Source organism: Prunus avium, chromosome 6 (genome assembly GCF_965620075.1).
Source record: "Prunus avium chromosome 6, drPruAviu1.hap1.1, whole genome shotgun sequence".
Classification (NCBI taxonomy): domain Eukaryota; kingdom Viridiplantae; phylum Streptophyta; class Magnoliopsida; order Rosales; family Rosaceae; genus Prunus; species Prunus avium.
This window is the reverse complement of record NC_142289.1, coordinates 3,721,375-3,735,761: the sequence shown is the minus strand read 5'-3', so window position 1 is coordinate 3,735,761 and position 14,387 is coordinate 3,721,375. Positions and strand designations below refer to the sequence as shown.

Sequence of the window (14,387 nt, the reverse complement as noted above, 5' to 3'; positions counted from 1 at the left end):
TTTGCTAGCAACAACTAGGAACAAGCAAAATGAACATGGAACCATCTGAATAGCCAACATCCTTGTTAAAGATTGTACCATATTTCACCTAAATGGCTTCAGAGAAAGAGAGAGTACAACATATGTATTATTAAGACATTACTCTCATTGTCATTAATTCAAAGAATTGTTATAATATGTCCAAAAACACACATTTGATACATATATTTCCGGTATATTCAACTCTTATACTTTGCTGCATTACCTCACCGGCTACAAAGTGAATGTACAAACGCTAGAAGGGACTTCAAGTCTTCTCAAGGTACCAAAATCTGTGCAACATGTAATTGTGCTCTCCTGAAATTATAATTCAGATGGTTATTGCAAAGGTTCAAGATCGACTCAGAGGTGCTTTGTACTTTAAATTGTATCTACCCGGATCTGAAACAAGCAAAAGATCCAATCTCAAGATGCTGCATCATCGATTTCTCTCCTCCAACCACAGATAGAAGTAGAACTGCTTAACCTGAATGTACAAGTGGAGATAAGTTCATATTTCGTCCAAGAAAATGAAGTATTACTGTGTTGTGTATGCGAATATAAAAATTTGTGTATACGAGAATGCCCTTGTACACTCACTAGCTGTTCTACTAAGCACAACGTCATTTCCGTTAGAAGATCTGTTAGCTCTGTTGTTATCAACATCGGCCGCTTGAACATTATTACGCACCAAAGCAGGCTGTACAAAGCCCTCATTAGTTGCTTGGCACTGGCAACAACAAAGAACAATAAAAACTTGATTTAGGCATGGAAAGAACACAAACTCCAAAGGTCTAGACAATTATATAAATCCTAGGGACTTGTCCACCTATTACCAATTGTTTTTGGATTAGATGCTCCAACTTTAACATTGTGTCAAAGCAGGAGATTGTTTGGCTCAATATGGTCATATGTCAAGAGGGGCATGTTGAGAATATAGAATCCAACATTAGGAATTTCAAAACCTGCATCTCAGTATAAAAAATCTTGGGGTCTTTTCACCCATTGTTAATTTATTTGGATTGGATGCTCCTGTGTAAGTGCAAAGAATCCCCCCAATAAACATGCAGCATCAATTAAACAACCAAACTCTCAGTCATTATCATATATTTTTACAAAAAAAAGTTTAGTTCATAGTAAATGCACAAACCTGACTAGATGTCTGATTCATAGAGCTATTGGCATTGGTGTTTTGCACGACTTGAGAGTTCATGTTCTGAACTGAATCCTTTGAACCAGAAACTGGAGCTGATTCCGCATTTTCCATAGGGCCTCCTGCACCACATGCATTTAGTCCTACAGATGACTTCATAAAGGGACCTCCTGATGAAGGAACTAAGGGCGGCCGTTGCATCGGCATGGGAACTCCTTGACCAGGAAGCCCAAACATCTGAAGGTTAGATCCTATCATCCCATTGAAGGCATGCCCTGCCATAGGTGAATTAGGGAAATGTGCTCCTTGCATGGGGGGCACCTGAAGCATAGGGTAACCAGAAGATCCACCATTCATGTCGGGCATACCCATCCCAAAACCCATGCCTAATCCCATCCCCATTCCCATTCCAAGACCCATGGGCGAGAAATGAGCCATACGGGGTGCATGCATGTGTTGCATTCCTGCTGGAAACATCATTGGTGGCATATACAAACCAGCTCCCATTGACATAATCTGCAACGAGATTGAAATAATACCATGTTATACTTGAATATCCAATTTCTTAGACATTAACATGGAAGATGAATAAACTAAGGAGTGAGAGAATAAGTTTACCTGTACTTGGAGCTGAAGTGTCTTCAAATATTCAATAGCCTCGTCAAGCATTGAAGCTTTGTCCACCTTATTTTCCATAAAGAAATGTCAGCATAACCAAATTACAGAAGAAGATATTAACAAAAAACAGGTTATGCTTAAACTTCCATGACTATCAGTAACATTCATTATAACAAACAACTAACAACGTTTCAGAAAGAAAGAAAAAAAAGTTTGAAAGACTCTGGACGTACATTTCAGATTTTAATTGATAGACTTCCCTAGACATGGATACTATTTTAAAAATCGTTTTCACTTCCAAAAGTGTTCAAATTAGGTCATTGATTAACACCAAAACTGTAAACTTCTAAAGTCCATCAAACATCACAAGCAAATGTCTGGCAAGACTAAAAAACAAAACTTAAGGGAAAAAAATCCAACCTTATTGCAATTGGGTATGAGTTCTTGTAGAGCACGCATCTTCTCATTGATTCTATCCCTTCGCCTCTGTTCACAGAAATCCAGAACGAGTACAATTAAATAATCTTAGAGTTTACAAACAGCACAATGGAAAGAGCTAACATGTTCTCTGTCATGAATGCTATTGATGATTGGTTTTGCTCACCCTTTCTGATAAATTATGCACTTCTGCTGCTCTGCTTCTCTTCGAACCCATGCCCCGAGCATGAGCTATTTTTTTCACCCCCACAGATTCTTCCTCCACATCCTGCACATGAGGAGGTTTTCTTGGTTTATGGAGGGAAAGGAAACAGTAAGGAACTCCAAGAAATATTGACTACCAACTTTCAACTTACGTCACTATGGCATTCAGACTCGTCAGTATCACGAGATTTTCTCTTCAAAGCATGTGTTGGGTCATCTGAAGCTCTCTCCACACTATTGCCTGAGCAAACAGAAGAAGCAACGACAGGCTCCAAAGTTTTTTCACCATCCCGAAGTACCCTATTTGCACTTTCACAAGGAATATGATTGGTGTTTGTGTCATTCTTAGAGGTATCCTCTTGGCATGCCGCCTCAGACTGTTTAGCAGCACATGATTCCTCAAGAGGCTTAGCTTCTGTTGGTTTCAATTCAACATTGGATGTCCCTGTAATATGTTGGCATTGTGAATTTGACTCCTTTGGTAAACCGCTGCTTGAATCGATTAGAGTTGTCTCAGGAGGATTGTTACTAGTTGCAGCTGAAACCTTGCCCTTAGTTCCAATCCTTTCCATGCTTGATAAACCCGAGCCAGCCACCGCACCAATGCTCTGAAGATTAGATTTCACAAGAGCAGCTGGTCGTGAGAAATGGGAAAAGTTCACTACGGATGAATTATTATTACTAGGCATTACTGGATCTTGCCTCTGCATTTTTATGCCAGGAAAAACACCTGCGGATGAAACCTGAGTTGAATTCTTGCAAACAGTAGGATGGGTGGCACTACCCGTATTATCACCAACAATATCCGAAACCCTTGATCTGAAAGATGGAAATAATGATTGGGATTGCTGTGATGATAATGGGTACAATTGACTGGTACCAGTTCTAGGTCTGCTAACATCAGCACCATCTATTGAAGTAACCTTTGGCGCATTCCTTTGCTCCAAATAAGCACCTTCATGTGCAGAGTTGGTATTGGAGTCCCTATATACCTGACTAGAACTACTCCTTTTATCCATTGAGGCAAGATTGCTATTGCTGGAAATCTCATTTGCAGTGACAGTGGATAATTCAGGCAAAAATTCATGACAGTATTCATGATGTAAAGGTTCATCAATGGAATAATTCAACCAAGGCAACATTTCATCATCTTCACTCAAACCCATTTCGGAAGATGGCACCGACAACGGAATTTCATCCAATACAGACTCCACCGATCCAAACTTCCCTGTCTTCGCAATGTTGCCATTTCCTACATCTTTATCTCGATTCTTGGGGTTGTAAGAAGGTAAGCTATTATTACAAGTTGGACTCTTTCTAGTTCTACTAGACTGGCCTTGCATCATAATTTGACCATTTTCCCATACTAGCTCAACAAAGTCATTTACAGGTCTGCATTAAATCCCACAAGGTGGAAAAGTGGGGAAAAGAAGAAAATTTTCCGCAAATGTTAAATGGGAAAACAGAACACAACTCAATGACACAAATAAAAAGATGTAAGAGTGCAAAGATGGTAAAAATGTGGAACAGAACTTACTCAAAATCTTGACTTGAATCAACCCTCCCGGCCATCCGATAAAGCTCGGACAAAGGCATGGTGAAGAGCTGTAAAGCACTGTGTTATTCTGAATTTCCACAAAGCTTCAAGAACATAGCCATTATTGGTAGCTTCTACACAGTAGGCTTGATCTAGGTGTCGAGTTCAAAGCACCATAAATAAGTATATAGTATGTATATATATATAGAATGCCAAGAGGCAAGAGTGTTTGAAGACGTAAACTCCCAACCAAAACCCCACTATAAGACAGTCCCAGTTCAACTTATAGTGGAAAAAAAGAAAAGAAATTATATTCCTTGCAGTTATAATTTACAGAATAAAATCTTTCTTTAAATACTAAAGTCTCTATCAGTAAGTAAAATAAAATATACAACTTAGTTTTATAAACATAAAAGTGAGCAGTCAAATTAATTCTTTAATGGCTGCCAAAGATCCCTAAAAAACCTCTAATTTGAGCTCCTTTGAGTTAAAAATTAGTTCTTTTCACTTTTTTTAGTAATTAAACGAAAAACCCAGAAAAGAGATTACATCTCCTTAAATTAATCAACAATCTTAAGCAAAACCCCAACTACCCAACAATCTAAACTTGAAGAACACCCGAAAATCTGCACAACCCAATAATACCCAATAATACCCAGCTAGAAATATAATCATATACACACAGGGCATTAACAAAAGGGATACAAGAAACTTGATTTTGGGGAAATCAGAGTTCCTCGAACTAGTCAAATTACACCAATCCACATGGTAAATCAGAAAAAGCTCTTAAGAGTTAGTAAAACTGAGCTCGAACAAAGAGAACCCATGATTTCACAGAGAGAGAGAGAGAGAGAGAGAGAATCCAAGTGGACGGTGGACGTAGAAGACGGCGAAAGGCTTGCAGACTTGCAGGGGGACCAATGCAGAGAGAGAGAGAGATTGAGAGAGAGATAGAGTGGGGGAGAGAGGTACAAAGTTTCAACTTTCAACTACCAAAGTTTAGCTGACGCCATTTGTGATGTTAACCATGGTCAAACTTCCTATCATGTTATAACCTATTTACCTTTGAATTTTGTTTCCGGTACTAATCTTTGAAAAATTATATATATATACAAGTAATATTATATTGAGGAATGTAAAAATCAAACCTCTTGTTAAACGATAAACACTCTAAATTACTTCAACTACAAACTCATTACATATTACTAATTAGGTTTGAGAAAATCATATTACTCAATACACCCATCCAAACGAAACTCAAATTCTAACCTCAAGTTTCTTCCTTTTTTGGTCATAGTAGATATAGGTGATGATAACTGCCACCACTAAGCCATAGTCTTGTCAACCTGTCATTACCAAATCTGATCACAATCTTTGCTACTTGCTACCTAAAACATGGTGCTGCCATGACTGATGATCATAATTTTACAAACCCTCTTTTGTTAACTTAAAGATAGACACATTTATAATAAAACTAAAATGGGGGAACAAGAGATAAAATCAAGTTATTTTGACTCTGTTGTAGATTACACTTGAATTATTTGTATGTACTTGGTGTGGTGAGCCCTTCTTCCCTATCCTCTGAATTGATTTCCTGATGTGATTTGGTCATGGAAGAAAGGCCCACAGCTGGTAGGTTTGTTTCTGTAGCAAGATAGGTGCATTTGGTGTCTTTGTTCTCTGTACTCGAATAGAATAGGGAGCATATTATCCTTTTGGTATTTCTATATGTTATCTTATCGAAATTGGATTTGTAGTTGTGGACTTTTAATACAACAACAACATCGTTATCATACGTACATGATACATCCATAGTTATAAATTTTGTTTGGCTGGTGACCCTACTTTTCCTTTTCAAGTTTCAACATATAAAATTACATTAATAACTATGGTTTAAGGCTTAATAAATAAGTCTTTGACTTGCCCACAATGGGTTTTTAAAATCTGCCTCCCCTTCATTTTGGGAGAGACTTTTTTTTTTTTTTTGGTATATATTTAGTGCTGGGATGTGGCATTCGCGGTGGTGCTGTAATGATCTAAAGTTTTAGATGATTAATTGAAGTTTACTTGAACAGAATATTTTAGATTTTTTTTTTGTTTTAGTCCTCCTAATATGAATTAACTAGAATAATACTTGTTTATGAAGTCGACACCATATTGAAGGACCTCAAAAATCTACGGTTCATAATCGTCACGTGAGTGTCTGTGTTTAGGTCAAACAAAACATGTAAATCATTGTTCCAAATAAATATTTAAAAAAATTAATAAAAAGGTTAAGATAAAAGAAGGATTGAGCTTTATAACATCATCTTATCCAAAACAATTAGTCGCAATTGCTTTTGAAAATCATGATCCAGTCTCATTGAATAATTGAGTCTTATTGTGCAATCCCTTGATTAAGGTAAACAAAATGCCACACTTGCCCCTTAATCCACCAAAGCATAAAAATTTATATCAAGGACATGATTGCCTTTTCCAATTGATGTAGGATGTATCATAAAGCCAGCAATTAGGGGACACCAAAATCCCAAACTTTATACTCTTTGATTATAGGCAGGATCCCCACCAAATTGTAAAGTAAAAAACATATAATACAAGTTCAACAAAGTGATAAGACAATCTGGAAATAAAGTTAGTAAAATCTATTAAAAACTGAATCTAAGCCAAATTTTGAAATGGACTGTATCCTTTAAAATGTTCAATAAAAAAGAAAAAGGAAAAAAGTGATAAGATATGATGTTTTACGCGAAAGATAAAGAAAATAAAGTAATAAAATATGTAGTTTGTGTTGGTCCCTTGTACCTAATGGTTTTTTTAGCTGAATTATGAATGCAATCGTTGAATTTCTTAAAAAAAGTGAGCCAATTGATTGGATGGGTTTAGATGTCTTCAATGAAGAATACGATTTGTGCTTTAATTTTTGCTTTTGCTTCATATGACAAGAAAATGTTCATCCAACATGTGCTTGCTTGCTACCATTACATTTACATTTACAATAGAAATAGAAATTTGAGAAATTCACAAAATTAGGGTTTGTGATTCCATGTGGACCACCACACTGGGCCCCAAGCATGGGTGATATGGGCAATGTCCGCGGAACCTTACTGGGTTTTGTCCACGTGGACCCTTTCCTGACCCAACAATTGGATTTGGCACCTTCCATGGTGGACCCAATTTTGTGGAGCATCTTTTCTCTCATCCCCTTATCGGTGCAAGCACCATTATTAATCAGAAATGAGATTGTGATATGGTTTTTTTTTTCTATTAACTTTCCAGAGATTAAAAGATTTGAGGTCCTAAAATTGACTGATCAGAGAGAGTTGGCTGGACGCTGGAGGTTTTGAAGGTGGAAATTGACTTGGAGAGCAGGAAAGAGATTTGGAGGGTGTGGAAATTCACGTGCATGTATGACCTTCACGTGACACTGTTTCCATGTCAATGGTAACATGAGCCCACTGGGTCTGTAATTTGCATGACATTGCATGATAGGGTCTCTGGTTTTCTTCCACGTGTTCAGCCAACCAAGGTGACAAAACCCACAAATTATTTCTCAACTTCCCTACCTCCGTGGACCCTTTCATTGTCCTATTTTTTCTATTTCTCCTCCTGTGACTTATCAAAGAATGAGAGCAAATAAAGAGCGGGACAATGAAGCGGAAATAGAGAAGTATTTCTTATAAGGAATGGAACCCATGATTGATATTGCAGTAATGGGAGCCACATATCCATTTTATGAGCATGGATTTAAGTTAGTTTAATTTACATCTAATTATCTTCTTTAATTTAAAGCACATGGTTACAAAAATTAAAACAGTACTTAGATATGTGGACAGAGATTCTTGGGAAGAAATTGACAAATTGGGTTTGCCTAAACATGTTGGAAATGGCATGCATGAAGATCCCAAGTAAGAAAATTATGAGAGAAAGAGACACAGATGGTACTAAGATTGTAAAGAAAATATATACAGCGTGGTACAGGGTGCAAAGATGCGGGAAACCAGAGGATAATATAAGAAAATGAAAATGATGAGGCTTCATGGGATTATGGAAGAAACCACTGACCTCTAAATAAATTAAAATGCATGCCTTCTTGGCTGTGGAGCCAAGATTTTAGATGGACCCAAAACATGGATCATGCTTTATCAACACTAGCAGTTTCTGCTGGCCATTGTCTGTGCCTCCCCTGCAATCTGCACATGACCACCAGACCCATCTATATAATCTGCAGAGATATAAATATATAAATATATATGTGTGTGTGTGTGTGTGTGTTTTATTTTTATTGTGACTGAAATATTTGATTGCTATGAATGAATGAATTTAAGGAAATGCAGAAGCTCAGTGCCTGCAGGGTGCTGTTGAAAACAACAACCAGCTGCCTGCTTTTATTTTTTCTCTTGTTTTCTGGTTTCACCGTTATCTGAGATTCATGCAAATTGCTTCTGATAGTCTTATCAAAAAAGGGCCTTTACATAGCATGTGCAGAGCTAAAATAATATTTTTAAAAGCATGGTTCCAATTATGTTGTTCACTGTGCTGATAAAATAATCAAGCGAGAGGTGATTTTTCCAATTTTTTTTTTTCATTTGCACTCTTTTTTATTTTTTAATATTTTTTAAATTAAGTTTGTTCTTTTTTTTCTTTCTCTTTCCTATTCTACCTTTATTCTACAATTCCCTTTAATAAGAATACTTTTATCCTACAATTCCCTTTAATAAGAAGACATGTACAATCACTTACTAATATTATGAAAGAATATAACTCTGAGACTACTATGCATACCTTGTTCTCTGTATATCTAAGCTCCTAATGACAGCTTGGTTAGTAGCATTATTTGGTTCTTCGACCTGTAAACATGTTAGTCCAAAAAATTTATTATCTATTAACTACAATAAAGATAAATAATACTCAAATATTTGGTAAAAAAACAAAGAATTTGGAGTGTGTACAAACATGGCATATGTATTCCAAACCACTTTAAGTAGAGAACAAGGAAGAGGGCAGCCTTTTTGTTTTCCTTTTTTATAATAATGTGATGAGAGCAATCATTTTTCAGGTTTGTGTAGGGCCCCATATATCTTTTTCTAATATATTAGCTGATCAGCCCATATTTCTCCTCCGCCCACGTTTATTGTGATGTTCAGGATAAAAGTAAAATAAACAGAAATCAGATATCCTAGCTAGGGGTAGGGGGGACAACTGTAAAATACCAACAAGTGTGTGGGAGGAACAAAGTCAGAGGACAATATTGAAGCAGAAGATAAATGACAACTTGAGTCATTTGCAGAAACCAAGTGATGAGAAATTATGATCCATTGATCTCTTTGGGTTTGGTAGGGACATTGCTTTTCCAACTCTTCAAGTTTTATATGATTGCAAGTTTGGAACTTCCACCCATTGTTGTCTCAGTAAAAGACTAATGAAGGTGTTTGTGGTAGAATTGTATTGGGGTGAAAAGACCAATTTGTTTACTGCTTTATGACATAGCATGAGACAAGGATGATAGAGTAGATGAGATAGGGTTAAAATCTTAGCAGATATGCTAAAATATTGTTCTTGCAATGCAACTTGATCAGATGATGCAATGGCAGATCCAAAGCAGATCAATTGAGCATCAAATCTCAAACTGCTCCACATTTGCCTATGCAACTTGCTGCTTTCACCATATTTTTTTTCATGATTGAATAGATTAATTGAGCAAGACATGCAGAATGCATATACATGCTTAAGAATTTAAAAAAGAAAGCCGATCCTTGTAAATTATACTTATTACTAAGTAGGGTATTAAAGTAATTGTGATGTGACGGAGACTAAGCTAGGTGGACAAAACAGAAAAATAGTGAAAAAAAGAAGAAGAAAAGTTTACAATGTGTAATTCATCTTCACAAGTCTCAGTAGCCTAGCAATTGTTAACATCAGATACTAAGTTTACCTCCTAATTTGTGCATCTTGTCTTCAACAAAAGACAATGGGTCCTTGAAGCAGAGTGATTCTTTAGCAATCTGGCACCAATGGCCCCATATCCAGAAGGAATGATGTGAAGGACAAAATGGAATTTAGTGAGGCAGCATTGTGAAGAAGATTCCATTACAATCAGCACAGGACATTGCAGAAAACCTCTGAAATAGACGTGCACTACTATTTGTAGAAGACAGAAAAAGTAATTAGGTCCTAATTTGAGTCATAATGAGCTTAATAAGAGATTTATAGTGATATCAGACTGCATGTTTAAAAGATTTGATTGCACTGCATTTTTTTTTGGTCAGACTAATGGAGTATTTTAACATGAATTATTAAAAGGAAGGAATCCTTTTACAGATTATCAGTGCTTTTTCTTGAACTAGTATCAGTCTAAGCAGCCTTTCTTGTATGTATTTTGGTAATCAAATTCAGCAGCAGAGTTGTCCAAAAAAAATATTCGGCAGTAGTAGTTATTGACTTCCTTCTCAAAAGATGCATTTACCAAGAATCAAATTCCAATGACAACTTATTATATAATAGTGATAGTGCCCATACTGCATTGCAATTCCTCTCTCTCTCTCTCTCTCTCTCTCTCTCTCTCTCTCTCTCTCTCTCTATATATATATATATATATATATATACATTGACAGTTGGCTTGCCATCAATCAGATTATTACATTGCAAAATAGTGCTGCAGAAATTAGCTGGAGAACATCCACTAGAGGAGAAGAAAATTATGCAAAATGGAGAAAAGTATACTAGCTCCATGCATGTACATATATATAGCTTTTAAGCATTTAGAACAGAAAAGTTATATATATTGGAATGTTACCGTCACTTAACCCAACTCTATGGTGAGAAAGAAAATAAGAACATCTTTGCCTTTCTATGAGGAACAACTGGAAGACTTATGCCCCATTTTTTTGCTCCATTTTTTTATTACATAAATAAAACTCAAGAAGTAATTACAGAGGGAAAAAAAATTAGAGAAAAAGGAGGATAACAAACTTGATAATTTGGCAGTTGAAAAAAACTTGATAATTTAGCAGTTGAAAAAAACTTGATAATTTAGCAGTTGGACGGAAGTGTGTCCACCTTCTTGCACCTAAGTTCGAATCCCCCTGCCATAGTTTGAAATATCCTTTTGTCAAAAACATAAAAAGTAATATACTATTTGCAGAGAACAAAAATTAGATAAAAGAAGGATACAAAGGATTTCAAAATTACAGAGCATCAGGAAAAGAAGGGTAAGAACCGTTTTAGGTTTTAGACCTTTCCATTCTCAAGCGTATTTAAGAAATATTTAAAACGTATAGCCGGGCGGCTATACTAGAATATTTAAACCGTATAGCCGCATGGCTATACTCTGTTAATATATTCGAATATTTAAACGGTATAGCCGGGCGGCTATACGCTGTAAATATATTTGAATATTTGAACCGTATAGCTGCGCGGCTATACTCCAAATATATTAGAATATTTAGAAGGTATAGCAGCGCGGCTGTACTCTGTGAATATATTCGAATATTAAAAAGGTATAGCCGCTCGGCTATACGCTGTAAATATATCATATTTTAATTATTATTTATTTAGAGAAGAATTAATATTTAAATATTTTAATTAATTTAATAAATTAATTATATTTAATTATCTTAAATAATTTTGTGAAATTTAAAATTATTTTAAAAATAGTTTCAATTATTTAAATATCCTAGAAAATTATTTTAGTATTCTAAGAATGGATTTTAGCCTCCAAAACTCTAAATCCAGGTGTCGAACCAAATACCATAGCTATTGTTTGTCCTGGAAAACGTTTTTTCACATTTGTGATACCCAAGGTCTAAAATATCAAGAGTTTCGGAAATATCGGTGGTTCAAAAACATGAATATTTCGATGGAAATATCGAGGAAATATCGATATCGATAAAAATTGAATAAAATTCACGGAAATTATGAGAAAAACTTGGAAATTTTTATTGAAACTTTAGAGGATGTTTATTTAGTCAATTATCTATTATTTTATCACAAAAAATTGGAATAAAATGCATGGCATGGTGGGTTTGAGTGATTTAAGTTGATTATGTAACGACCTGACAAACATTGTATCTTTAGAAAATATGTAGTAATTAGTGAAAGAAAATTAAACACACCATAATTTTTTAGTTATAATAATTTACTACAATATATTACATATGATAAGATATATGAGTTTGACCAAAAAAAAAAAAAAAGAGTAACTTAGTACCACATAGAAAGAATTCCTATTAAAGTTAAAACTTAGTATCACATTAATGAACAATATTAAAACTCAATAGTGAATAATAATACAACTCCATAATATATAACCAAAAAAAAAAAAAAAAATACAACTCCATAATAAAATAATAAATAACTTTAAACATATGCCTAAATTTATCATTAGGGATTTTTTTTTTAATGGAAATTTATCCTTAATAATATTAGCTTGCATAAATTTTAAAGACCATATAAATATTACACTTCGTAGCTTTATTAACAAACTCAGTCTCAGCGTGTTTGGTAAGGCCCAATGAATGTATGGGAAAGAGAGGGGTTCGAATCCCTTTGTTGGCAAAGAGAGGGGTTCGAATCCCCTTGTTGACAAAGACATTTACTTAAATATTGAAAATGGAAATAAGGTAATCTGTACACCCTTTGAGCAAAGGGGTAATTTCAAGCACTTATAATGATTTTTCAAGCGAGAGGAGATGCAGCTCCGATAGCTTCTTCAAGAGAGTCACACACCATGGAAACAGTCTTTTGAGGGCAACCCAATTGAATAATTTACTTATAACACTATCGGTCCAATAGAATAATTTAAATAAAAGTTGATTATTAATTGTTGATTTCTTAATCCTTATTTTTCTTGTATTTATTTCCTATCCTATCGCACATATGCATATTGAAACAAACACCTCTCTCTCTCTCTATATATAGAAAGTAAAGTGACCTAGTTTTTGTACAGCTTAGCCTTCTACGTACGCTTCTACTTATAAGGTACGTCACCTGCAATCGCAAATCTCCATTGGTTTCTTTGGCGTTCTTCTTAAGTTTCTGGCACCATGTGTATGAGAGGTGGCGGCACCAGGTCCATGTGTACAAAAAGAAGCTATAGAGCAAGAATATCACAATACCTACCCTCGTCCTCCTGTCATGATCATGATCATCAGTCTGACTTTAAAAGATCCAAAAAATTGCCAATATCCTCATCAAAATTCACGAGTATTGATGACCTGCCTGACCACATATTGGTTGAAATTCTTTGCCGACTCCCACAGAAATCCACTTCTCAATACAAGTGCGTATCCAAAAATTGGTATCTTCTCATCTCTGATCCTTATTTCTTTCGTCGTTTTCTATGTATTCAACATGAACGGCAAAACCCCATTAAACATACCCTCATCTTCTCGGATAATACAGATCGGAAGACGGATTTTTTTTCAATAGAGGAGCAGTTGGGACTACACAGCAAACACAGACGGAAGTTCTCTTTCAGTTTCCTCCCTTGCTATGGAGCCACAGCAAGAGAACCACTTGTGGTTGGGACCTATAAGGATCTAGTTTGTTGCTGCGCAACTTGGTCCAATCAACGTGACTACTACATCTGTAATCCCTACACTAAGCAGTGGGTTGCTCTTCCTCCTACCCCTCAATGTCACGAGGTAGTACGAGCCGGATTCATATGCAATCCTAAGCACCAAAATGATGATGATGACATTGATATTGGAGATCGAAAACAAGAATCCTACAGGTACAGGTACAAGATTGTGCAAATAATAATTCCTATGGTTAATTATGCAATGCCTTTTTCCTTTCAGTTCAACTTGCAAATGTTCTGTTCTGAGAGTGGTAAATGGACAGAGGCAGTTGCATTAAGCCCACAAAGTTTTTGTTTGAATGGTTTGTCTGCTGATGCTGGTGTTGCTCACAATGGGATGTTGTACTGGCGGGGACAGGATTTTATTTTAGGCTTGGATCCCTTTTCCAATGATAACCCTAACACTAGTAGTAGTATGATTACTGATGATACTGTTGACCACCATACATTTCATTGTCGTTTCATTGGTAAGCCGGATGAAGAGCGGCGTGCACATTTTGATTTCCTGGGTGTGTGCCGAGGGCGCCTGCGAATGTGCCTACTGTTTCCCTATACAACTCCGGATGGTGGACGCCACGATGGTGTTAGTATCTGGGAGTTGAAAGACGATGATCTTGATCATGAGGCCAACAACAAATGGTGTTTAGTACACATAGTTTACACCGATCAAATTGTTTCGGAAACTCCACTCATGAGTCGATACAAAAATGTAGGCCGCTGGGAAAAGACTATAATGGTGCAAGATTTCGATCCAAATAACGAGGATGTCTTGTATCTACAATTGTGTAATCGCCAAGTCATGTACGACCTTCGTACTAGAACCCTAGAGGTCGTTATGCTCT

At 35.9% G+C, this 14,387-nt stretch overlaps 1 protein-coding gene across 2 annotated transcripts; it reads right to left on the bottom strand.

Annotated features, from left to right (window-relative positions):
- Positions 1-125: 125 nt before the first annotated feature.
- PIF3 (phytochrome interacting factor 3) lies at positions 126-4,987 on the bottom strand. 2 transcript variants are annotated; one of them, XR_002528759.2, is made up of 9 exons: positions 3,969-4,987; positions 2,584-3,823; positions 2,394-2,495; positions 2,210-2,275; positions 1,790-1,855; positions 1,169-1,687; positions 619-748; positions 415-505; positions 126-336 (listed from the first exon to the last, which is right to left on the bottom strand). XR_002528759.2 is itself a non-coding variant. In XM_021974755.2 (8 exons), the coding sequence occupies exons 1-8, from the start codon at positions 4,025-4,027 to the stop codon at positions 501-503; spliced, it is 2,187 nt and encodes a 728-aa protein (XP_021830447.2). In that variant the 5' UTR covers positions 4,028-4,987; the 3' UTR covers positions 126-500. The 2 variants fall into 2 exon arrangements, 1 of the variants encoding a protein (XP_021830447.2); XM_021974755.2 differs by having other exon boundaries at positions 126-505.
- Between the last annotated feature and the right edge of the window lie 9,400 nt (positions 4,988-14,387).